Here is a 24,609-nt window from a genome sequence, read left to right as displayed (position 1 = left end):
CCTGATTCTTTTGTTTGGTATACAGTTCTTCCACGTGTTCTGTCCTCACAGTTGTTGTTGCTTTGTTTGTCTCTCCTCCTCCCCCCCTCCCCCGCGCGCACAGGGCCTGTGTCTGACCCTGCTCCTCCTGGCCATCTTCAAGAAGGCACTCCCCGCGTTGCCCATCTCCATCTTTTTCGGTTTGGTGTTTTACTTTGCGACAGACAACCTGGTGAGGCCATTCATGGACCAGCTGGCGGAACACCAGTTCTACATTTAGCAGGGCGCGCCCCACTGCTGACCCCCCAATCCACACCCACTTTTAACAGTAGCTCCGGTCACCGACGCGAGGGCTGTCCCCTCCCACCAGGAAACAAAAAGGGCAACGTAGGGGCTTCTCCTGCCCCCCTCCCTTCCTATGAACTCACGATTGGACACACATTTCTTTTTGTTCTGCCTTTTCTTTCTGGTCCTGGGAGGGTATTCCCCACGACAACTGTTGTTCTTACCCCATGACCTTTTTTGATTTGTTTATATTGTTTTATAAAAAAAAATATAATAATAAAAAAAAACGTTATAACCGCTCTCGTCTATGGAGGCTATTCGCGGCCTGTGGGGTCACGGGGGGGTTCACTTGACTGGGACCTCGACTTCAAGAGTTTTTCTTTTTGTTCACGGTCTCGGGCACCATCTTCTAAACCCAAGTGGAGATATTCCAAATGATCTAAACACAAGTGGAGATATTCCAAATGATCTAAACACAAGTGGAGATGTTCCAAATGATCTAAACACAAGTGGAGATATTCCAAATGATCTAAACACAAGTGGAGATGTTCCAAATGATCTAAACACAAGTGGAGATATTCCAAATGATCTAAACACAAGTGGAGATATTCCAAATGATCTAAACCCAAGTGGAGATATTCCAAATGATCTAAACACAAGTGGAGATATTCCAAATGATCTAAACACAAGTGGAGATATTCCAAATGATCTAAACCCAAGTGGATATGTTCCAAACGATCTAAACACAAGAGGAGATATTCCAAAATATCTAAACACAAGAGGAGATATTCCAAAATATCTAAACACAAGAGGAGATATTCCAAAATATCTAAACACAAGAGGAGATATTCCAAAATATCTAAACACAAGAGGAGATATTCCAAAATATCTAAACACAAGAGGAGATATTCCAAAATTATCTAAACACAAGAGGAGATATTCCAAAATATCTAAACACAAGAGGAGATATTCCAAAATATCTAAACACAAGAGGAGATATTCCAAAATTATCTAAACACAAGAGGAGATATTCCAAAATTATCTAAACACAAGAGGAGATATTCCAAAACTATCTAAACACAAGAGGAGATATTCCAAAATGATCTAAACATAAGAGGAGATATTCCCAAACTATCTAAACACAAGAGGAGATATTCCAAAACGATCTAAACACAAGAGGAGATATTCCACAACGATCTAAACACAAGTGGAGATATTCCAAAACGATCTAAACACAAGAGGAGATATTCCAAACGATCTAAACACAAGAGGAGATATTCCACAACGATCTAAACACAAGTGGAGATATTCCAAAACGATCTAAACACAAGAGGAGATATTCCAAACGATCTAAACACAAGTGGAGATATTCCAAAACGATCTAAACACAAGAGGAGATATTCCACAACGATCTAAACACAAGTGGAGATATTCCACAACGATCTAAACACAAGTGGAGATATTCCACAACGATCTAAACACAAGTGGAGATATTCCAAGCACGAGGGACTAATTCCGAGAAGCCAATATTTCAAAGCCTTCTTCACACTAAATGGACAATGATGTGTGACGTTCCATCATTGATGATGATGATACTGGAATGTGAAACGTATAGTTTTGTATTGTGTATGAGCTGTCTGTAGCAAGAGCCTGCTTTCCTCACCGCTCTTGCGCCACGCGGTCAGACCGCGGTGGTACACGGCAAACCGGATGTCATTACTTTTGAATGAGAGATGACTGTAAACTTTTTTAGTTTTTTGTTTTTTTTTCTCAACGGCAATGGCAGGCTGCACCGTGGAACCTTTGCAGTCCTCCGCCACAGATGTTCTGGGTGTCGAGCCTGTGGAGATGTGGCTCTTCTTTTCCCTCGTCGAACAGAACTAGAGCCCTTTCTCTTTTCTTCCTCTGACGTGAAATTTAAATCACAGTCTGAACGCAGTTTTAAAGGAACACTCCCGACATTCTGGGAAATGCATTCATTTGCCATCTTCCCCAGAGTAAGGGTCTCTCGGTATACTTGCTTTCAACTGTGCGTACGAGTAGACAAGCGGCTGCGTTGTGAACGGCATTGTTCACATACTTTGCCTGTGTATTTCACGTGTACCTGGAGGATTGAAAAGTCTATCCACTAGGGGGGGGGGGCAGATCAGGACTGAATCCTCCATGGCCGACACATAGCATTATATAGAAGAAGTAGAATATCTTCCTGAACTATCAACTATCTGGATTTGCAACGTAAACGTAAAACATGGTGACACTCAAGGAGGTTATGTTGAGATTCTTTCTTTGCAGCTTTCCTTGTGGAGTTTTAACATTTAGCCTGTCACCTCCACGCTGTCACCTCCTCGCTGTCACCTCCACGCTGTCACCTCCACACTGTCACCACTGTTGATGCTCTTCTCTGCATCTTGTGGACGGCGTAGCCTTAATTTCTGAGGACGTGCACAAAGTATGTCCCAAAGGAACGCAGGATACGCAGCTCCTATTTAAAAGCAAGTATACAGAGACCCTAAGATGAGAAGATGATCAATTTCATCTCTTGTGTGCCTCAGTTTTGGAGTTGTTGGAACTTGTATTTCTTCACGTTTGACAGAGCTAGGCTAGCTGTTCCCTACAGCTTCCAGTCCTTGCTCGTGCACCCGGACCTCTGGACGGGGCTACTGGACACACAGAAATTAGACTGATATCAATCAAAGAATGATCAACCGTTACCCCCCCTTCAAAAGCTCAGAGCCTTAAAGCAAATCTCTGGTAATCTTAACATGGTGTCTTACCCACTACGGTTGATGCTCAACGGCATGTTTTGGAACATGTGGATCTTCCTGATGTGGCGCCACCTCGACGACGTGTTGTTCTCTTCTCTCTGTCTGCGACCAGTGCTGTATTTGCACACTTAACATTATTTACACTTAAAGCAGATGCTGTCGTGTCTTCAAAGGTATCACTGCTGTCGGATCAAAACTGTGTAATGGTACCTCAGATAAAACAAGTCTTGTTTTTCCAGGCATTAAGAAAAACAACCTTTTTTTTCTCAAGTTAATACCTGTTGATTTGTGAAATTCTACATTTGGGTTCTGAATGGGTTCCGTGGGTTCTATTAAATGTACACTCGGCACTTAAAGGCTCGTGGAGGAAGGGTTGGATTCAGAACGCGGGGCAAGCGTTGGAATTGGACTTGCAAGGTTTCTGGTCCCACATCAGCAGTATGCAGAGGTTGAAACTGTTGAAATATGTTTTGACAGACGGGCATGTCTGTCTCAGCCTCAATTTCATGACTTCTCACACACAAGATTACATGCTGTCTGGCAGAACGAGACTCGGTGCACTGATTGCTCTTTTAAATGTTGCACTCAAAATGTAATGCTTGCTGAGGAGAAACCTGCACACAAAGTGCGGAAATATAACTGCTGAGACAGTTTTTTTTTCTTTTCTGGGAAATATGTTTGGGTGACTGGCTTTTTATTCTGTCCCTCACGTGTATATGTGTATTATGCAAGGTTATTCATTTCAGATTTTGTTCCTTTTTTTAATAAATAATGAAACTGAAGAATGCAAGTAATTTTTTTCCCCAATTGTGGTTCTTAAATTATAATACTTTTTATATATTCAGCCACTAGATGTCGCACTAGAGCACCAGCATGTCAATGATCCAATCAGGTGCATTCCACGTGGGGTAATGGGAAGTAGGGAGGGGATACATGTATAGCACCTTTAACTCATTCTGCACCATCGCTTAATGTGCCAGAGGGCGCTAGTACGCCATCGCTTTAATCAATGGGGAGACTGCAAATTTGCCAGCACTTAAAATATATCTTATATTATAGCTATGGGTCTAATACACCCGTCGATTGTCAGTGAGTTGCTTCCAGTCAACATGCACAAAACAGATAGTTCTTTCATCCGTACATTTCTGTTTTATACCGTTTTGAATACGAGTATAGTTTTGGTGATTCTTAGTAATCCCAGGAAAAGACGCGATAATAGCCCTTTAGTGGAATACACTAAACACGTTGTCATTTTTCGCCTGATTATCGAATCTTCCTGAAATCAACGCTAGATTATCATTATTATCCTTCCTCATGCATACATGAAATGGCCATCGTAGCGCGGCGCTCCCCCAGCCACCTCCTGCACTCAACGGTAAAAAGCACAACACATTCCACACAGACAGCTTCGATCGCGGTAGAAAGAAATATCAGATCAACGCAAGATTGGATAAATGGATATATAGAGTCCTTACCTGGTCTCTGATGTAATGCAAAAAAAATTATCCAATTATCTGATCGCCATTCCAAATACTGCTCGTGGAGGTCCGTCCCACATTGTCCGGCATTGCATATGAAGGGGGGGGGGGGGGCAGCATTGCATATGTATCGTTGTAAACGCTAGTCCTGCCGGAGTATTTAAACCCCGCCCGCACGGCTCAGATCGGCCCTGAAAAGAAAGAAACTACACTATTTTTTTTTTTTAATCTTTTTCCCCCTCCATTTTCCTCCGATTTTCTCCCATCCCAATGTTAGTCGTTATGCCAATTCCCAGTCCCCTTCCTGGTCGCTGCGCACTTACCCCCCACAGTCGGTCTGGGAGAGTGGAGGCTACCACGTGCTTCCTCCGACACACGTCCAGCCAATCACCGCTTCTTTTCACCTGGCAGCCCGGATATTCTCTGAGAGGGCGTAGCGTGTGGAAGGATCACACTATCCCACTCAGGTCCTATCCGCGCTTAGCAGGCACCCCGACCGAACTGTAGGAGTCGCTGTTTACAACGACCCGGACCCACCCCTCCAGCTTCTCCCACCCTCTAATACTGCCAATTGTATTAGTGTGAACGGCCAGCCAAGCTGGTGACAACCCCGGAGCTGTGAGCTGGATTCGAACAGGCGAATCCTAGCGTCTCCGGGGTTGGTGACGAACGCAATGAAACTACACTATTTCTAATGGAGTGCAATACCGGCTGGAAGGCGTAGGCGGTGGTATTTGCCCTTTTGCGAGCGCAGACCCATTCCCAATGATAACATCAGGCTGGATGAATGAAAAATTAATGAATATATAGCTAATAAAAGAAATAACGATTAAAACCCGAGTTTTCTTGTGATTGGCGCTGAACGGTTGGCGAGTTAACCCGACTTTTCTCGTGACTGGCGCAGAATGAGTTAAGCTAAATTCTTTTGAAGCAGTTGTATTCTTCAGTCTGCATTTTGAAATCCTCATTCATTCAAACAAAGTTGAGGGAAAAACAGTAATTTCGACCCCATTTAGGGCCTTTTTGAGAGCGTCCTGACCCGATTGACCAATAGGCCTCTAATGTCCATCAAAATGTTTGCTGGGTGACTCGAGCCATTCAATGCAATTGCCCAGTTATTTATAGTATTCATAACTTGTTGGTCAACATTTGTCAGCATTGTCTCCCCCCTTTTGTCGAGGCTCCACGCAACGGACCCCTCCAGACGGTGGGAACATTGTGCGAATGCCATGCGGTATTGGTACACTGGCATTCCTTGCCTATCCTCCATGCCAACTGGCCAACGGTATGAATTGGCATGTCGCCCGGAACGCTGGAGGCATTTAACTGTCGCCATGGGGACCGTTTTGGCCTCGTAGCCCGGCCAGGACGGTGTGGCACAGTACCGCAATTTATCCAGAGTGTTTAGCTCCATGCTGTGATTTAGCCAACAAAGACCCCAAGAGGCCTCATATTGGCACGGGAACCTTGTGACACGGTTTAAAGGGTTAATTCCATAAGGCCTCGCATCAATTCCACACACGCATTCACATTATGACCTTATGACCTTTTTTATGTGACCACTATGAGTAGCATAAATGCTTGGCAAGGAGATTGGTTTTCTTCATTGAGTGCTTATCATTATGGCACAGATATCTTGTGTTTTTATTATAAATTGTACTAGACTCCACTGGGCTTGTTTCCCAGACAACAGATTAAGTCTAGTTCAAGGTGTAATAAAAATGGAAGAATCTCCCATTGAAAGAAAGATTTCATCCACATCCTTACACTAGACCTGATGAATCCTCCTTAGTAAACATTTCCGTGTAGGAATATAAGCTTGTTTACTCGCAAGCTTGTTTATTTAGAGATAATCTATCAATCACTTTTGTCCTCTCCACACAGGAGTGGGTTCGGGGTCATGGGGAGGCATCGGGGTCATGTGTCACGGTCTGCGTGGGAGGCTGCCCAGGATAACTCTACTAAGGGGATTACTGGGCATGGGGGAGGGATGGCTGCTCCCGCCTGAGTCTTGCAAGGGACCGGGGATTAGGCTTTTAATAGTCCCACTGGACAGGTAACCAACACAGACACGCGACCGAGACCAAAGGACCGCACAGCGACCACCACAGACGCAGCCGTCCCACCTCTCTCCTCCCCAGACAGACACACACAGTTCGGATCCCAAGACCACCTTCGGGATCTCTCCTCCGCCGGTGCGAAGACCTCGTGGAGATGTCCAAGGACAAGCTGGAGGGCCTGGTGAAGCGCATGGAGGAGACCCTGTCGGAGATGGAGCAGCTGAAGCTGCAGTGCGGCAAGCAGAGCGAGGAGCTCAACCAGCTGGTGGCGGAGCTGCGCAGGGAGAACCAGGAGCTGGTGGAGCGGTACGGCCAGCTGGCGGAGGAGATGAAGGAGGCCAAGGAGCTCATAGAGCAGCTACAGGAGACCAAGTACGCCTTCGACTCCAAGGAGAGCCAGGCGCAAAAGCTCAGCCGGATGCTCTGAAGAGAGGGGAGAGAGAGAGAGACGGGGAGCTGGAAACAGGAGTGGCGTCAGGAGGACTAGCTAGCGAACGTGAACTGTGCTTTCTAGAAATGGAAATGATGGGGAAATGTAAAAAAAGAACGGACAAAGTTGCTTTGTTGGTGGGGGGAATATCAAAGGGGGGGGCTGGCGTCATGCGATGTAAACTGGACCCAGCTGTTTTTTCTAAATGTAGAATGCATAATAGCCGACTTGACCGTAGGTGTACATTTTTAGGCCCAGAGGGGATGAGTGTACGGGCTAGTAATTTCAATCTTAACGTATGTCCTGCGGGTTTTCTCTTTTTAAAGCCACGGCGAGAGACGTAATGACCAGGACTACTGGAAAATTGGGGGTTTCCAAGAAACGTGGATGTGGGCCCATGTGGAGTTTGGGTTGAAAAGGGGCCTTTTCGGCACCGGGGTTGAGATTAAACACAACAGCGCTGTGCTCATTAGTCTCCTGTAATTAAAAGCAACAGAAAACGTGGGCCTGGCAGCTATAGGGCCAGAACTGCTCTTATAATAAAGTTCTTTTTGTTAACAGCTGTTGGTTATCATAGTCTTATTGTCAAGTAAGCGGGTGGTCGTCTATTTATGGATTAGAAGAATCAAAGCGCTATAACCGTCTTGCTTACTCCGCCCTCCCCACCCCTCCGAGATGTTGGATTTAAAGGTACGCTACGCGGCTCGGGGACGAAAGAGTGGTTTACATTTGCAGAGCCTGCATTTACTTTACAAAAATGTATTTATGGTACATATTATATTTTTATATTGATATATATATTTTTGAGGCACTGTGAACCAAATGTAAACCCATAAGATACACTTTTTTTTAAAGTGCTCCAGGGTACCAATTTTTCCATCAGAATTTTCCATTTTGTTCATGAAAATATACCAGGTTTTTCTTTTTCCATTAAAGATGTCTCTTCCCAAAACGACATTGTGCACTTCCATGCAAGATTATTAATCAAAAAAGTGCACAGAATGCGTTACTTGATGTACACTGTTTGTACAAAATACGCCAAATAAAGTAAAGTATTGTGGGGTGAATACATTCATAACAGAAGTGTTACTAATTCTTCCACAGATTTAAAGGGGCACTTCACCGAAAAACAACGCACATAATCTCACACATACCCCAAGACTCTAAACTGTTTTGCACACATTAATTTGTGGTTAACGCTGTCGCCTCACAGCAAGAAGGTCCTGGGTTCGATTCCCGCTTGGGGACCAGGTGGGGTATATCCCGGGCCTTTCTGTGTGGAGTTTGCATGTTCTCCCCGTGCTCTCAAGGGTTTCCCCTCCCAATGGAGAAACATGCAGAACAGATCGCTAACGCTGCTAACAGATCCCTGACGAAGACAGACAGGAGCCCTTGGATTGGTCCTTGCTGCCCTTGGGGGGAAGGGGGAAGGACGACGGGATGGCTCAAGCGCACAGAGGCATTTCATCGGCGACCAAATGCATGTGTGTGTTCCTGTGTGTCGCCCATGTGTGCGTTTAGTGCATGACAAATAAAGACTTCTTATATATTTTCATTGAGCTCAAAACATGCATTTAATCTCACTGGTTACTTTTCTAAATCTATCCTCGTCTACCCATGACCTTAACCTGACCCTCACTAGGACAATGACAAGCCTCCTGATGTATTAATTTTGGGGTGATCGTGCTTGGATTCGACCCCGGATGGCTAGTGGGAAAGCCCCCTTAGTGAGTCCCAAAATGTCAACATACTGTAGAGCCAAGAAAACATTCAACTTTTCCATTTGAATACTTACCTGCCAGTGTTAGTGTTTATTATTATGAGTCAGACAGTCCTAACAGTGTTTATTGTCCTAACTGTTTATTATTGATGAGTCATATAGTCCTAACAGTGTTTATTATTAAGAATCAGATAGTCCTAACAGTGTTTATTATTAAGAGTCCGGTAGATAGTCCTAACAGTGTTTATTAACCCTCCCGTCAATCTGACCCCATTCAATGTTTAACGGATCTAAATAAATGGTTGACAATATGACTTTTCCTAATTTAATGAGGACAAATGGGTAAACATAAAATTAACATGATGCTATGTTTTCAATGTCCTGTACACACTTTGTACGCCAGCTGTGACCGCAGGCAGTTTTAACTGTATAAAACATACAAATGTCAACATTTTACACATTTGTTTTGATTGTTTAGGATGACATTACATTCAAATGTATAATCTTAATTTTTTTTATTTAGGGCCCTAATCTAACATACCATACCTCCAGTGCAAGAACCACTCGTAGTTCACATGGCGGAGGGGAGACTACTCAGATATTCCCTATGAAATGGGGAAGTGGGGGTGCATATAACCCACTTCACAAGAACTCTGATATTCCATATGAAATGGGGAGGGGGGAAGGGGATGTGCATATGACCCAACAACTCTGATATTTCCAGTAACATGGGCACATATGGTTCCGTTCCCGCAAGGATATTGGTAGTTTACGCAACATAGGGGAGGAGCAAGCATGTAAAAGCTTGCATAGCAGCAAAGATATTTCTTTAAAATGTTATGTCAATCAGTGAGATTTTATGGTGATTTATATTTTTTTCGATAGTCACATAATAGGTATTGTGGATATATAATGGGGTGGGTGGGTGGGGGTAATGTTTTATTGAAATGGTTATTTAGGTCGTCAACAAAGAAACATAAAGCACCTGAAACACATTTGGGTAACAGTTTTGATTATGATCATTTTCGGGACGTTTTAAACTGCTGGGATCAGAATGACCCCAAGGATAAAGAGTGTAAAGTAAATTTGAGGATAACAGGAGGGTAGTCCTAACAGTGTTTATTATTAAGAGTCGGATAGTTCTAACAGTGTTTATTATTGAGAATCAGATAGTCCTAACAGTGTTTATTATTGAGAATCAGATAGTCCTAACAGTGTTTATTATTAATAGTCGGATAGTCCTAACAGTGTTTATTATTGAGAGTCAGATAGTCCTAACAGTGTTTATTATTAAGAGTCGGATAGTCCTAACAGTGTTTATTATTGAGAGTCAGATAGTCCTAACAGTGTTTATTATTGAGAGTCAGATAGTCCTAACAGTGTTTATTATTGAGAGTCAGATAGTCCTAACAGTGTTTATTATTGAGAGTCAGATAGTCCTAACAGTGTTTATTATTGAGAGTCGGATAGTTCTAACAGTGTTTATTATTGAGAGTCGGATAGTCCTAACAGTGTTTATTATTGAGTCAGATAGTCCTAACAGTGTTTATTATTAAGAGTCAGATAGTCCTAACAGTGTTTATTATTGAGAGTCAGATAGTCCTAACAGTGTTTATTATTGAGAATCAGATAGTCCTAACAGTGTTTATTATTAAGAGTCAGATAGTCCTAACAGTTTATTATTAAGAGTCGGATAGTCCTAACAGTGTTTATTATTGAGAGTCAGATAGTCGTAACAGTGTTTATTATTATAAGAGTCAGACAGTCCTAACAGTGTTTATTATTGAGAGTCGGATAGTCCTAACAGTGTTTATTATTATAAGAGTCAGATAGTCCTAACAGTGTTTATTATTGAGAGTCAGATAGTCCTCACAGTGTTTATTATTAAGAGTCAGATAGTCCTAACAGTGTTTATTATTAAGAGTCACATAGTCCTAACAGTGTTTATTATTAAGAGTCAGATAGTCCTAACAGTGTTTATTATTGAGAGTCAGATAGTCCTGTGGCGTAGTGGGCAAGGCGCTCGCCACGAATGACGGAGACGCTGGGCTTGCCTGTTCGAGCCCAGCGCTCCACATTGCTTTCAGTTTAGTTGGTCGTTCATACTAATACACATTGGCCGTATTAGGGGGTGGGAAACTGATGGGTGGGGATCGGGCGTTGTGGACAGCGACTCCTACAGGTCGGTTGGTGCGCCTGCGCAGTAGAATCAGGAAGTGTCGGGGGCAGCGTGAGCCTCCCACGCGTTACTCCTCGCCACTGAGAGATCGAGCTGCGCAGGTGAAAAGATGCGACTGCTGTTACCTCAAGTATCGGAGGGGACTTGTGCTATGTATGACTTAGTCCACATTGCAGCCGGCTTGTGGGAGGCAAGAAACAGCGTTCGTGACAGGGGAGGGTTGAATTGGATGATACGAAATTGGGATGGGAGAAAAATATAGAAAATGGGAGAAAAAGTGGATAAAAAAAAAAAAAGAGAGTCAGATAGTCCTAACAGTGTTTATTATTGAGAGTCAGATAGTCCTAACAGTGTTTATTATTAAGAGTCAGATTGTTCTCAAGTTCACCAGCCGTTAGTTCTCCGTTAGTTGGCAGCAGTCCGTGCCCACGGTTGTGGAGCCTGATGGCTACTGGCTGAGGTGGTTTGTGGTCAAGGGGGGATAAGTCTATGGCTGCATGTGCTCCTCATCCTGGCTAGCTCCTCGTAGAGGGGGTGGGAGGGGTTTTCCAGTATAGCATTCAGGGTCATATTGTATAACATCCTCCCGGATCATCCACCTCTAAGGACAACAGGAGGCACTGCTCTAAAGGAAGTCGGTGATTTCAAATACCTGGGCTCGTGGGTCAACTCGTCCGAGCAGGACCTTAAAGTGAGGAAGGCGCTTGCGTGGAGGGCTCTGAACGGCATGACCAGTGTGTGGAAATCCAACCTCCCCGGTCAAATCAAGCTCAACTTCTTTCATGCAACAGTTGAGTCTGTCCTTTTGTATGGCAGTGAATGCTGGACCTTGAAGCCCACCCTGCAGAAGTCCTTGGGTGGGTGCTACACCAGAATGATGCGTGTGGTGCTCAACATCAACAGGGATGAGCATGTCACTAATGCAAACTTGTATGGGGGGGTGCTAAAGGTGAGCGATAAAGTGGCAGTCAGGAGAATGAGGCTGGCAGGTCACTGCCAGAGACACCATGAGCTGCCAACCAGCAAACTTGTGCTGTGGGAGCCAACACACGGGCATCGTTCACGAGGACGTCCCACCATTAACCTACGTGGACGTACTCAGGAGAGATGCGGGAACAGAATGCACCGGCGAGCTAGCCAGATGCATGGAGGATCGGGATGACTGGAAGCACCGATGGAGGGCCCGTCCGAGGACGACCTAGATGATGATGATGATGATGATTCGGGGAGGGAAACAAACTTTTTTTGCTCCATCAGATCACAGTAACAATCAAGACGCTTCACCATGATATCACCATCTGATGCCAAATTGACATAAATTAACCTTAAAGGGGAATGCCACCCATTTCCTAAAACGTCTTTAATGGGCCCAATATTCAACGCCCCATTCATTGTCTACATACAGTAGCAGCCCCGGATTTTACATCCAGGTGACACGTCCCAAACTAGAGGGTTCTCTCCCTGATTTCTATAGCTTTAGGAGAGAGAGCGGTGCATGATCCTGCCTATCTGTCTGTCAACACAGGGAGGTGTTCCCTATGATTCGAGATCCCTAACGTGAGTGTTCTTCATCGACGCTATGATGAGGAAAATATGTCTGATCATATTAAAGCACACAAGAATGTCTCCCACAGTCAATTTGACATTTCAGAGAGAGAGAGAGAGAGAGAGAGAGAGAGAGAAAAAAAAGTGTTGGTATTTAGTTGGTCTTGTTTATTATGTTCTCTGGGGAGCCACCATGGCTCCGTGGTCGCCTTAAAGATAAAAACTCCCCATGTATGATCACCAGTCAAACCGTGACAGCAGTGGAAAGTTGGTGCAAGCGGCGTACAGATTACACCCAACGCGTACTTTCACATACCGCTGGGTTGTCCACCATGGCACTTTGTTTGGGTGTTTCTCCCCTGAAGGGAACATTGAAGTGTTGTCTTGGGGAAAAAAAGAAAAAGAAAGAGGAGTGACCCTATTGGAGTAGAGAGAGAGAGGAGGATCAACCATTTTGGGGAAATATATGGTGGCAGTTTCCTAAACATAGCTTCCATTGTGGCTTCGGCAGTTTCGCCTTTAAAACCCCAAAAATCACTTATCGTCAGCGTTCATGTAACAAGTGCTACACGTGACGTGAGGGATCACAATCACAATAGATCTGACGTGCTCTCCGTGAGATTCTTTCATTGATTGATTGATTGAAAATTGTATTAACAGATTGCAGAATGGGTACAATACAGTATGACTCAATACACACAATTGTTAAGGGGATGCAGACCAGAGAAAGACTTTCGTCTTGTTTACATCATGGGTCCCCCATTTTCAATTCATGATAACATTTATGACATACACGACATACAGAATATACAGTACTGTTACATCCAGACATTTATGACATACAAATATACAGTACTGTTTATTTACAGACAGAGTTTCTAAAAGAGAATATATACATTTGAGAGGGAGGAAACTGTACATTGGGGGTGTGGGGGGGGTTGGACATTTACCGGGGCCAGTTTTGAATTGCAGCCTCCCGTAGGTGCTCTTTTAGAGCGGTTCAAAGACGCTGATCATGGATTTGTATTAATTTAGTCTAAACCAGGATCTCACATTTTTGGGGTCCAGACTAATAGCAGTCTCTATAACAGACAAATAGCAGTCTCTATAAGACATTTGCTATCTTTTCATCTACATCATTTCATTGAGCTGTAATTAACACAACACAAGGATTCATTGTCCCCGATGACATTGCTGGTGGCCACATTCTAACTCATTAACTCTCAGTAACTGTCAAACTAAATTAATGTGTTTAGGAGGTGTATGAAAATTGCGAGTGACCCCCCTGCACAAAAAAGGCAGCAAATTAGACCCAGGCAACTACCGCCCTGTTTCTATTACCTCCATCTCGAAAGTCATGGAAAAAATTGTCTACGAACAGGTCGGAAAGTACCTTGCGGAAAAAAATCGAATCTACGAATTCCAATCTGGCTTCAGAACATCCCACTCCACTGACACATGCCTTCTCTATTTGAACGACCACATCAAACAAGAGGTGGACGTGGGCAAATACGGCGGCATGGTCATGCTGGACCTACAAAAGGCCTTCGACACTGTCAATCACTCCATTCTGATTGACAAGCTAAAAGCAATTGGTTTTGATTTATTTTATCATATATTTTAGTTTATCAGTGAGCTGGATGCAATCCTACCTGGAGGGGAGAGAACAGATGGTAGAGGTACTCTACCCCCCCCCCTCCCCCCCCTTCCAGTGAGCTGTGGTGTTCCACAAGGAAGCATACAAGGACCGTTACTGTTCCTAATTTATGCAAATGACATGTCGTCAGCTTGTGACTGCAACTTGTTCCTGTTCGCTGACGACTCAGCCCTGCTGGTCTCTGACAAGAACAAGTTACAGGTTGAAAAAACCCTCAGCTCGGAACTTGGCAGAATCTGCACCTGGCTTGCTGATAACAAACTATCATATTACTGGGTAAAACTTCTGATCAAATAACAGACTCAGCAAGACCAATGGCTTCTCAGTTACAGTCAGTGGGTGACTATATTGTCACAAGGAAAGATGAAATTACCTACCTGGGTTCCATCCTAGAGGCAAATCTTTCCTGTGACAAAATGGCATCCAATGTAATAAAAAAAAGTCAACCAACAAACTAGATTCTTGTACCGGATATCCTCTCTGGTAAACAAGAATACCCTGAAGACTCTGGCAGGAGCACTCATTCAAGGGTACTACGACTATGCTTGCACCTCATGGTACCAAAGCACCTCAAAGGCGCTAAAATCAAGATTACAAACATCACAAAACAAACTGGTCAGACTACTGCTTGACCTTACTCCTAAAACCCACCTCACCCCTGCCCACTTTGACAACCTAGGATGGCTTATAGTAGACGACAGAGTACAGCAACTTGCAATGGGCCTGGTCTACAAGATACACTACACCGCTCAGGTAGCCGCGGCCTCCTGCCACTATTGAGCTGCCGCTCTGTGCTCAGTGATGCAGTGAGGCACAGTGATGCATTGTATAGTCTGATGGCTGTTGGAATGAAGGACTTCCTGTGCCGTTCAGTGCTGCATTTGGGTAGTGTGAGCCTAGCACTGAACATGCTCCTCCTGTCAGCCAAGTCTGTGTATAGTGGGTGGGAGGGGTTTTCCCTGATGGCCTGGAGCTTAGCAAGGCTCCTCCTCTCCTCCACCCTCGCTAGAGAGTCCAGCTCCACCCCAACTACGCTACTGGCCTTCCTGACCAGCTTATCCAGCCTGGTTGTGTCCCCTGCTCTCAGTCCGCTGCCCCAGCAGGTCACAGCGTACAAGAAGGCGCCCGCCACCACCGACTCATAGAACATCCTCAACATCCTTGTACAGACATTTAAGGATCGCAGCCTTCTGAGGAAGTAGAGTCGGCTCTGGCCCTTCTTGTACAGTGCCTCTGCGTGTTTTGACCCGTTCAGTTTGTTGTCGATGTGCAGTGCACACACTTCTAAACACGGACTAAACACGTTTAGCAATTTTGCCACAACAATGTGGAACGCCCTACCCAAAGCTGTAAAAAATGTGAATCCCTACCCACATTCAAAACCGCTCTCAAAGAGCACCTACGGGAGGCTGCAATTCAAAACTGGCCACCGTAAATGTCCAAAACCCCCACCCACCCACCCACCCCCTCCTAATGTACAGTCTCCTCCCCATCATATCTCTTAGGATTCTGGGTAACAGTACTGTATATTTGCATATCGTATATGTCACAATTAATGTAACAGTACGATATACCTGTATGTCATGAATGTCATGATGTCATGTATGTTGTGTATGTCACTATGAATTGAAAATGGGGGACCCTGATGTAAACAAGACAAACGTCTTTCTCTGGTCTGCATCCCCTTAACAATTGTGTGTATTGAGCCGTACTGTATTGTACCCATTCTGCAATCTGTTAAATAAAGTTTTCATTCATTCATGAGATTATGTGCAAAATAAATCAGCATTGTTTTTTTGGTGAAGTGGTCCTTTAATATGGGGTTGCTTGAGAAAATACGAATCAATGTAAAATGACTCTGTAGTATCTTCACTTAAAAACTGCATCCATCAGCTTTTTGGCAACGCTGACGACTATAAAATCCATGTTTGTTCTCTATAAGAGTTGTCATTGTCCAGCATGAATTCTGTCCTGAAATTAAACATGGTAACTACCGTATTTATCCTATAAAGTCTACCCTAAAAATAAGGACATCATAAGGGAAACGGACATCGTGGACACTGAACACACATTTCATGGATTTCCAATGTTGGGGTCTGACTGAGGAATATTCTGACCTCAACATGCAGGTCGTCTGCCAAAAAAAGCTTGGTAACCTTTGATTAAAGCTCGGATTCAGTCATTGTAAAAAATATAATGACAGATCCGATTTTTTTTTTTGGCATTTTAATCACATACATTTTGTCCAAAATGTTACCCTGCAATTACATGGACACCCAGACCAACCGTCCCAGGGGTATGGTGCATGCATGGTGGTAATAATGTGTTGGTTAGAGAGCAGAAGTTTCAAATGCGCATCTATAGCGTCCTATGCTTATGGACTGATCTGACAACAAACGAGAACGTTGATTAACCGTTATTTTTACAATCTGTAATTACAGCCTCTCCGAATATGATTCCCATTTCTGTCATCAGCGCACTGTAATTGTCCCCTGGATGCGCGCAGTGATTAAAACGAGTGATGATGATGACGCAGAGGTGGGTTCTATACAAACCGGACTGGCTCGTCCTCTCTATAGTCACTTTCCTGCTGGGAGCGAGAGAAGAAGGAAGGGTCCACGCCAGTAGATCACCTCCCCCGTTGCAAAACATTTCTTTATAGAAGGGGAACTGGCTCAGAGAGAGAGACCAGACACATCCCTGACAACAAGCTCGAGGAACAGACACCGTTTACACAAAGCGCCAAAAGAACTCACCAGGTGTTTTTTTGGGGGACTTGCAGGGATTGCATTTTTTTTTAAACGCTTGGGGTAAGTACTGATTATTACAATGATGAGGGATTCTCGTTATTATTACAGATGATTTTAATAAGGCAACATTTTAAAAGAAAGTTTAATTTAGCAGAAAACATTGATCCATTTGAATGAGAGAGAAAAAAAGCCAATTGATGAACTGTCTGATATTTGTTATAATTCAATCGTTTTCATATAAACAAAAACATGAATACAACACAGTTTCAATTTTGGAAGAGTCGAGATCTGTGGGTATGGTATGGTATGGTATTTATTTTAGACAACAAAACATATACAGATGATCATTACATCACATAATTATTTGCTTTTGTCAAGGAGAGGAACGAAAAGCCAAAGACTTATTTCCATCGTTGTCCTTGGAAGTCAAGGATGCTTTAAGAAACAAACACATACAACTTCTGTAACTTCTGAGCCATGGAATCACACTCTACTAACGTTTAAACTTTTTACATTATTTTTTTTATAAATCTATAAATCTGCAGGTTAGGACAGAGGTTCGTTACCTTTGCATGTCAAGAACCTTCTATGCATTCGGCCACTCGGCCACCATATAATATGATTTCTCTGAGACGATTTGTTGTTTATATATTACAGAATGACCTATCTCTGCTATAGCAGATGGAGACCATGAATATGACCAGAATAGTCTTGTTGGTTTTATCTTCCATTGTGCTAACTTTTAGTGGACGAAATTCGAAATAACTAAACAATGCTAATTTTGCTGTGGATCCCTGGGACCTCATTATGGACCCCTGGGGGACCCCCAGACCAAATTAAAAAAAAAAGTATTTGAGGGGAGTAAATGATAGTATATTATAGTAATTAAAAAAAATTACAAAAATAATTGAGAATATATTGAAATAGGTTTGATAACAGGGAACAATATAGGTCACTATGGAATGTGCAACTCACCCTCTCTCTCTCTCTCTCTCTCTCTCTCTCTCTCTCTCTGTTTGAATGAATGAATGAATGAATGATTTTATTTTCATGTCTGGCCGTTCGTGTCTTACAAGATTATTCAGACACATTTTAGAGAGAACCTTTTTTTTTCTAGTGCCATCACGCATCACACAAATGAAACAACTAAACAAAACAAATACAAATTCAAATAAGAGATACAGACAAACAATACAAAAATAAGTAATAACTTATAAGATAAACAAATCAAAGCTACTAAACGGATGACAAAACCAAGAGTTCAGCGAGGAGAGTGCTAGTATCATTGTGTGTGTGTGTGTGTGTGTGTGTGTGTGTGTGTGTGTGTGTGTGTGTGTGTGTGTGTGTGTGTGTGTGTGTGTGTGTGTGTGTGTGTGTGTGTGTGTGTGTGTGTGTGTGCGTGCACGCGCGTGCATGCGTGTGTGGGTGTGTATCATTGTGTCTGTGTGCGATGCATGTAACCTTGTGCATACGTATGTAATGGAGTGGTGGGATTCACCTGTCGTCTGGTCAGTCCAGGGTTATTGATCACTGGAATGATCGCATCAGGCTCTCGTTCTCGCCGTCAGTAGAGAAGCAGCACAATAGTCTCACAGAGACACTATCCGCTATAGTAGCAAGTGTTGAAGTGTGCTCAATTATAGACGGTCAGATTAATGTGTGTCTCTCTGGCACGGGTCAAGCCACTGACTTTTCACGTGTGTTTGTCCGTACAACGCAGGGTTAAATGTGCCCAAGCCGGGGGGGGGGGGGGGGGGGGGGGGGGGGTCCGAGATTGCTTGACAGGCCCCATCCCGCCCCCCTTCGATCTCCCGGGGGGTATGGAAACCCTCCTGCTTCCCCCGATAACAGCTTGGAAAAACAAACAAACAATAGCCTCTCTGCAGTCCAGCTCCACATACAGCAGAGCATAAATATTTACCTCAATTAAGCAATTAAGTGTTGCGATGGCAGGGGCGGGGGGGGTGAAGCCATTCCCACACTGTCAGCTGTACTGGGTCAGGGTTCAGTTTAGCTGTGGTTTGAGCGGTCATCAACCAGCAGTTGATTGAAACTCTTTTTTTGTATCCACTTTTTCTCCTTCTTTTTCTGTGTTTCTCCCATCCCAATTTAGTCGTGCCAATTCCCCCCCTCCCCTGTCTTGATCGTTGCTCGCATGTGCCCCCCACTGGTCGGTCGTATAGGGAGGGTTGAAGAATCTATCGCATGTCCCCTCCGATACATGCAGAGTCAGCCAGCCACTTCTTTTGACCTGCCAGCGCGGACTCTCATTGGCGAGGTGTAACGTGTGGGAGGCTCACACTGCCCCCGCCATCTCCTGTCCTTGCTGTGCAGGCGCCCCCTGACCGACCTGTAGGAGTCGCTGTTTACAAAGACCAGATTACCACCCATCGACTCCCCTCCCGCTGACTCTGCCAATTGAGTCAGTATGACGGCCGGCCCAAGCCGGAGGCAACGCTGACAGCCGGATTCGATACCGGTGTCTCACGCGTTGGTGACGAGCGCTTAGACCGCTGCGCCACCCAGCCGGTTGATTGAAAATTCTATGTTTTATGGCATATCTGCTTTATTATATAGGACAGTAAATGACAGGGGGGGATTGAGGGGAAGAGACGAGGACCAGATTCGAACCTATGGACATTGTGATTCCATGGTATGTTACCTTAGCGTGATGAGCCACCAGTCAGGGCCAGTTTGTTTTCAAGAGCCTGATCTTTCAGGTAAACACATGGAGTCTGCCTCCCTGGTCTGTGGCTTCAACACCACAGCAATCAGAGCGTCCCATCGAAGAGTTCTGCTTTGCAATCCTGCGTTGTTTACCACATTTGTGTTGTTTATAATTTGATATCCTCACCAAATACTCTCCTCCCGGTGATTTGAGTCTCTGATACGCTCGCGTTTTCTTTGTCCAACTTTGTAGGCTGACGACGTAGGAATTATCTTGTCAAATCCTAAACTCTTGGATTGATTACATGGGAAATTCTTCTTGTTACGCTTCATTGTTTACCTTTTCTCTCTGTGTCTCACCTCAAATCCCGGCACCGGCAGGTACGTTTGTTTGTTGCCCGGTCATGTCTGCCACAAGGTTGGGTTCGTTAGTCATGCAGTGACTCACTCTCTGTGTCTCCTCCTCGTCTAGTGAACCGTGAAGATGCTGGCGTCACTGGCCATCCTTCAGCTGCTGCTGGCTCCGGCACTTATGGTAAAAACGCCCATTGTTTTCTAAATGCACACTAATAAAAGTGAGGACAAAGCACAAAATGTGTACACATAACTTGAGCATTTTCCATCAGCCCTTTAAGTAGCCAAATCTAACATGAGTATATATTATTAATATATACGAATATATATATTGTGTATGTGTATTTTAATGCGATGATGACCACACAAAACATCACGGTGGTCAACCTAAAAGAGCAGGCGCAGATTGCTACCTCTGTGTTTTTAAAACCGGGTTTTAAAGTGTTACTTTTTACAGCGTGATGGAGAAATGGCGTTTTTGTGTTGATGGGGATTTAAGAGGGAAGTGTTGTTTTGTGTCAAGGTGCCCAGCGGGGGCGATTACTGGGAGGCCTGGGGCCCGTATGGAGAGTGCAGTCGCACCTGTGGCAGTGGAGTGACTGTGAGGACCAGACGCTGCATCACCCTGAGGTACCGTGTCTTTACTGTCACTGGGTCTCTTTACTGTCACTGGGTCTCTTTACTGTGTCTATGTGTCTCTTTACTGTGTCTATGTGTCTCCTTACTGTGTCTATGTGTCTCCTTACTGTGTCTATGTGTCTCCTTACTGTGTCTATGTGTCTCTTTACTGTGTCTATGTGTCTCTTTACTGTGTCTATGTATCTATGTGTCTCTTTACTGTGTCTATGTGTCTCTTTACTGTGTCTATGTATCTATGTGTCTCTTTACTGTGTCTATGTGTCTCCTTACTGTGTCTATGTGTCTCTTTACTGTGTCTATGTATCTATGTGTCTCTTTACTGTGTCTATGTGTCTCTTTACTGTGTCTATGTATCTATGTGTCTCTTTACTGTGTCTATGTGTCTCCTTACTGTGTCTATGTGTCTCCTTACTGTGTCTATGTGTCTCTTTACTGTGTCTATGTATCTATGTGTCTCTTTACTGTGTCTATGTGTCTCCTTACTGTGTCTATGTGTCTCCTTACTGTGTCTATGTGTCTCCTTACTGTGTCTATGTATCTATGTGTCTCCTTACTGTGTCTATGTGTCTCCTTACTGTGTCTATGTGTCTCTTTACTGTGTCTATGTATCTATGTGTCTCCTTACTGTGTCTATGTGTCTCCTTACTGTGTCTATGTGTCTCCTTACTGTGTCTATGTGTCTCCTTACTGTGTCTATGTGTCTCCTTACTGTATCTATGTGTCTCCTTACTGTGTCTATGTGTCTCTTTACTGTATCTATGTGTCTCTTTACTGTGTCTATGGGTCTCTTTACTGTGTCTATGTGTCTCTTTACTGTATCTATGTGTCTCTTTACTGTGTCTATGTGTCTCTTTACTGTATCTATGTGTCTCTTTACTGTGTCTATGGGTCTCTTTACTGTGTCTATGTGTCTCTTTACTGTGTCTATGTGTCTCTTTACTGTATCTATGTGTCTCTTTACTGTGTCTATGTGTCTCTTTACTGTATCTATGTGTCTCTTTACTGTGTCTATGTGTCTCTTTACTGTGTCTATGTGTCTCTTTACTGTATCTATGTGTCTCTTTACTGTGTCTATGTGTCTCTTTACTGTGTCTATGGGTCTCTTTACTGTGTCTATGTGTCTCTTTACTGTGTCTATGTGTCTATGTGTCTCTTTACTGTATCTCTTCACTGTGTCTATGTGGGCTCCTTACTGGTATATGTATCTATGTGTCTCCTTACCATACTATCATGATTATCATAAACAATCATATTCAGTATTGATGTAATAATAATAATAATAATAATAATAATAATAATAATAATAACGTATACGTATATGTACGCAATATATGTACATTAATACACGCACACACACGTGCCCATGTACGTACACGAATAGTGAATACACGCACACACACGTGCGCTGGCACATGCATATGGAGGCTAATTGTAATGATTCACGAGTACATATTTGATCATGTACTGGATGTGAAAGGAATCCCCCGGAGTGAGGAGGATGTGGGCTTGTCCTCCATCCAGAGTGCAGGGAGCGGCTTTCTTCTTTCTTTTTTTTAACATGGAAAGGACTTATCTATCTTTAAAATGGGTGTTGCCTCTTGGCTGCCAAAGAAGATAGAATGGGATCTTTGAGCGTGTCTTTTTGTCTAGGTCTGGTTTGGACAGGTTACTGTAATAATTTCATTTCAAAGTCAAAACAATCAGTTTATTGTCTTTCTTTTTCCGCGCAGGTGTGCCTTGCAATGTTTTTCCGATCAGATCTCTATTTGCCTCCGATCGCTATAACCCACACACTTATATCCGTAGGTTTTTGCGTTTGTATTGTATAGCTCTTGCATTATAGTACACGTGACCTAGCGTGGCAAGAGTGAGGAGTCTATTCTCGCTCAGTCTTTGCCAGCTTTCTTAATAATAAGTGTTGTGCTCGCACATCGTGTTTCTGGAATCCGCTCTGCGTGTTCCCTCTTGCAGTTCCCAAAATGATCTGTAGTTAATGAGGAGGGAAAAGTTGTTTACCTTCTAAAAACTCCTCCGCAACCCCTCTCTCCACATGGGTCGCCCTCCCCAGCCCAACCCCTCTCTCCACATGGGTCGCCCTCCCCAGCCCACCTCTCGACTCATCTGTCAGACCCCTGTCTGTTTTGGGAGATTTGCTGTTCTGGGTTTTTAACGACCGGTTAATCTATCGCTTTCTGACCCTTAAAGGAACACGCCAACATTTTGGGAAATTAGCTTATTGTCTTCGCCAGAGAGAGACAAGAAGATAGATACCAGTTTCCTCACTGTGCGTTCAGTAGAAAGCTTGTCTCTCTCTGGAGAAGACGGTAAGCTAATTTCCCAAAATGTTGGCGTGTTCCTTTAAGACATTTTGGTCACACATTAGCATTATGTATCTGACCAATTGAGAGATGGCAAGGAGGGAGGGGGGTGGGATTTTGTAATAATACAACTTTGAACTGCTTTCTTTTCTCTCTTTTTTTTGTTGAGACTTTTGTTTATTAAATGTAAATTTAGAGAACAGTTCAGGATTACAAAACAATATTTGTATACGGCAACCCACCCACCCCCCTCCCCATCTATAACAGACACATATTCACATATATACATACATATCTACATAAAAAGACATCGTTAGTAGATACATACGTATTTCATCTCCGCATATGTATCCATGTCGATTGGTCTACCCACATGTGCACATTTACATACACTCCTACACACGTACTGTAGGAACGGGGGGCGACAGTGGTCATCCGGAAGGTTCCCGGTTCGATTCCTGCTCCTCCCGGGCAGCTTGTCGAAGTGTCCTTGAGCAAGACACTTAACCCCCTAACTTCTCCCGATGAGCAGGTTGGCACCTTGCACGGTCGCCTCCGCCGTCGGTGTGTGAATGTGTGAGTGAACGGGTGAATGTGAGGAACAAAAATTGTAAAGTGGATAAAAGCGCTATATAAATGCACCATTTACCATTTACACACACGTGCGTACTGTATCAACGGCCCAAATGTATAGTGCGCCCATGTTCACTACATCTACATATCTTCACAAATGTGTGTACATACACATATCTGCACATGCTTTTTCTAACAACTAGCCTGTGGGGTAGTGACTATACAGTTGCCTACCAGGCAGATGGAATGTGTAATAAACACAGCAAGCTTCCTTGACACGCTCAAGCACCTCACCTCATCTCACTTAAGTGAACCGTGCACTCGGGAGCGAGATGAGTGAAAGTGTGCCTCTTGATAACACCTTTCGGTAATAATACGAAGGAGCGACCGCCGTTAAATCCCAGAGCCGATCTAGCATGAACCTTCGCGGGGGCTGTGATTGTCCCCTGTGCATTTCTTTGGCGAGTTGAAAGGAGAGGAAAGGCCTCTGTCTCTCTTCACGTGCCTGGATATGATCCCTCTACCAGTGCCCCATTAAATGTTGGCAGTGTTTTCGGACACGCCCCGCACAGCAAACCCGTCAGTCAGCAGGCGATGAGTAAGAGGAGAGCGGGAACAAAGCCCAGCCCTGGCACTAGTCGGACGCACTGTGTTCTGTCTCATCTGCCTGATTATTCTGTTGATTCATGCTCTTATGGGGACGTGTTGTTCCTGGGTGAAAAGGTCTTTGACAGGTTGTTTTTGAGTGATTCTCTCTGGCAGCTTTTAGTTTTGGCATTGGTGCGCTGAGAGGATAATGTCTTGTTTTGAACTCGGAACATGCCAGTTTCATGGAGATGGAAGCTAACTCTAATGGAAGGAATCTCTGTCTGTCTGCGTGTCTGTCTGTCCTGTCCTTCGCATATCTCGGGAACCATTCTTTTGGTGCCATTTGGCCAGATGGTGGCGCTATCACAACACACTTTACATTTTGGCCTGTAAACTTTGTTTCTGTGGGTTCAGATTAATCTACGCATTTAAGCCTCACCGATCTTCTGTGTCTAGGTAGATTTTCCAAATTTTGTTCAAATACGTTTTTTTTGCTACACAATTTTAGCAATAGTCACCAAATTCGGTACAGAGCATCTCTGAACCACGCTGAAAAAGGGGGATATTTGATATTCCATACAGTTTTGCTCTAGCTGGTCAAATGCTGTGGGCAGGGCTTACT

The 24,609-nt window shown here is 43.9% G+C and overlaps 2 protein-coding genes across 3 annotated transcripts in view; both read left to right on the top strand.

Moving 5' to 3' along the window:
* psen1 (presenilin 1) overlaps positions 1-3,110 on the top strand; it is a 31,916-nt gene extending 28,806 nt beyond the window's left edge. For both annotated transcript variants that reach the window (XM_084309489.1, XM_084309490.1), the window contains exon 11: positions 104-3,110. In XM_084309489.1, the coding sequence (XP_084165615.1) occupies positions 104-259 (156 nt within the window). In that variant the 3' untranslated portion in view covers positions 260-3,110. The remainder of the gene's footprint in view (positions 1-103) is intronic.
* Positions 3,111-16,671: 13,561 nt separating this feature from the next.
* paplna (papilin a, proteoglycan-like sulfated glycoprotein) overlaps positions 16,672-24,609 on the top strand; it is a 51,868-nt gene continuing 43,930 nt past the window's right edge. Inside the window, exons 1-3 of the mRNA XM_084311613.1 lie at positions 16,672-16,908; positions 19,988-20,050; positions 20,393-20,499. Of these exons, the coding sequence (XP_084167739.1) occupies positions 20,000-20,050; positions 20,393-20,499 (158 nt within the window). The 5' untranslated portion in view covers positions 16,672-16,908; positions 19,988-19,999. The remainder of the gene's footprint in view (positions 16,909-19,987; positions 20,051-20,392; positions 20,500-24,609) is intronic.

The sequence above is a fragment of the Notolepis coatsorum genome, assembly GCF_963971535.1.
Source record: "Notolepis coatsorum genome assembly, chromosome: 3".
Classification (NCBI taxonomy): Eukaryota; Metazoa; Chordata; class Actinopteri; order Aulopiformes; family Paralepididae; genus Notolepis; species Notolepis coatsorum.
Note: the sequence above shows the minus strand (reverse complement) of the source record. Positions and strands in the feature narration are given on the sequence as shown.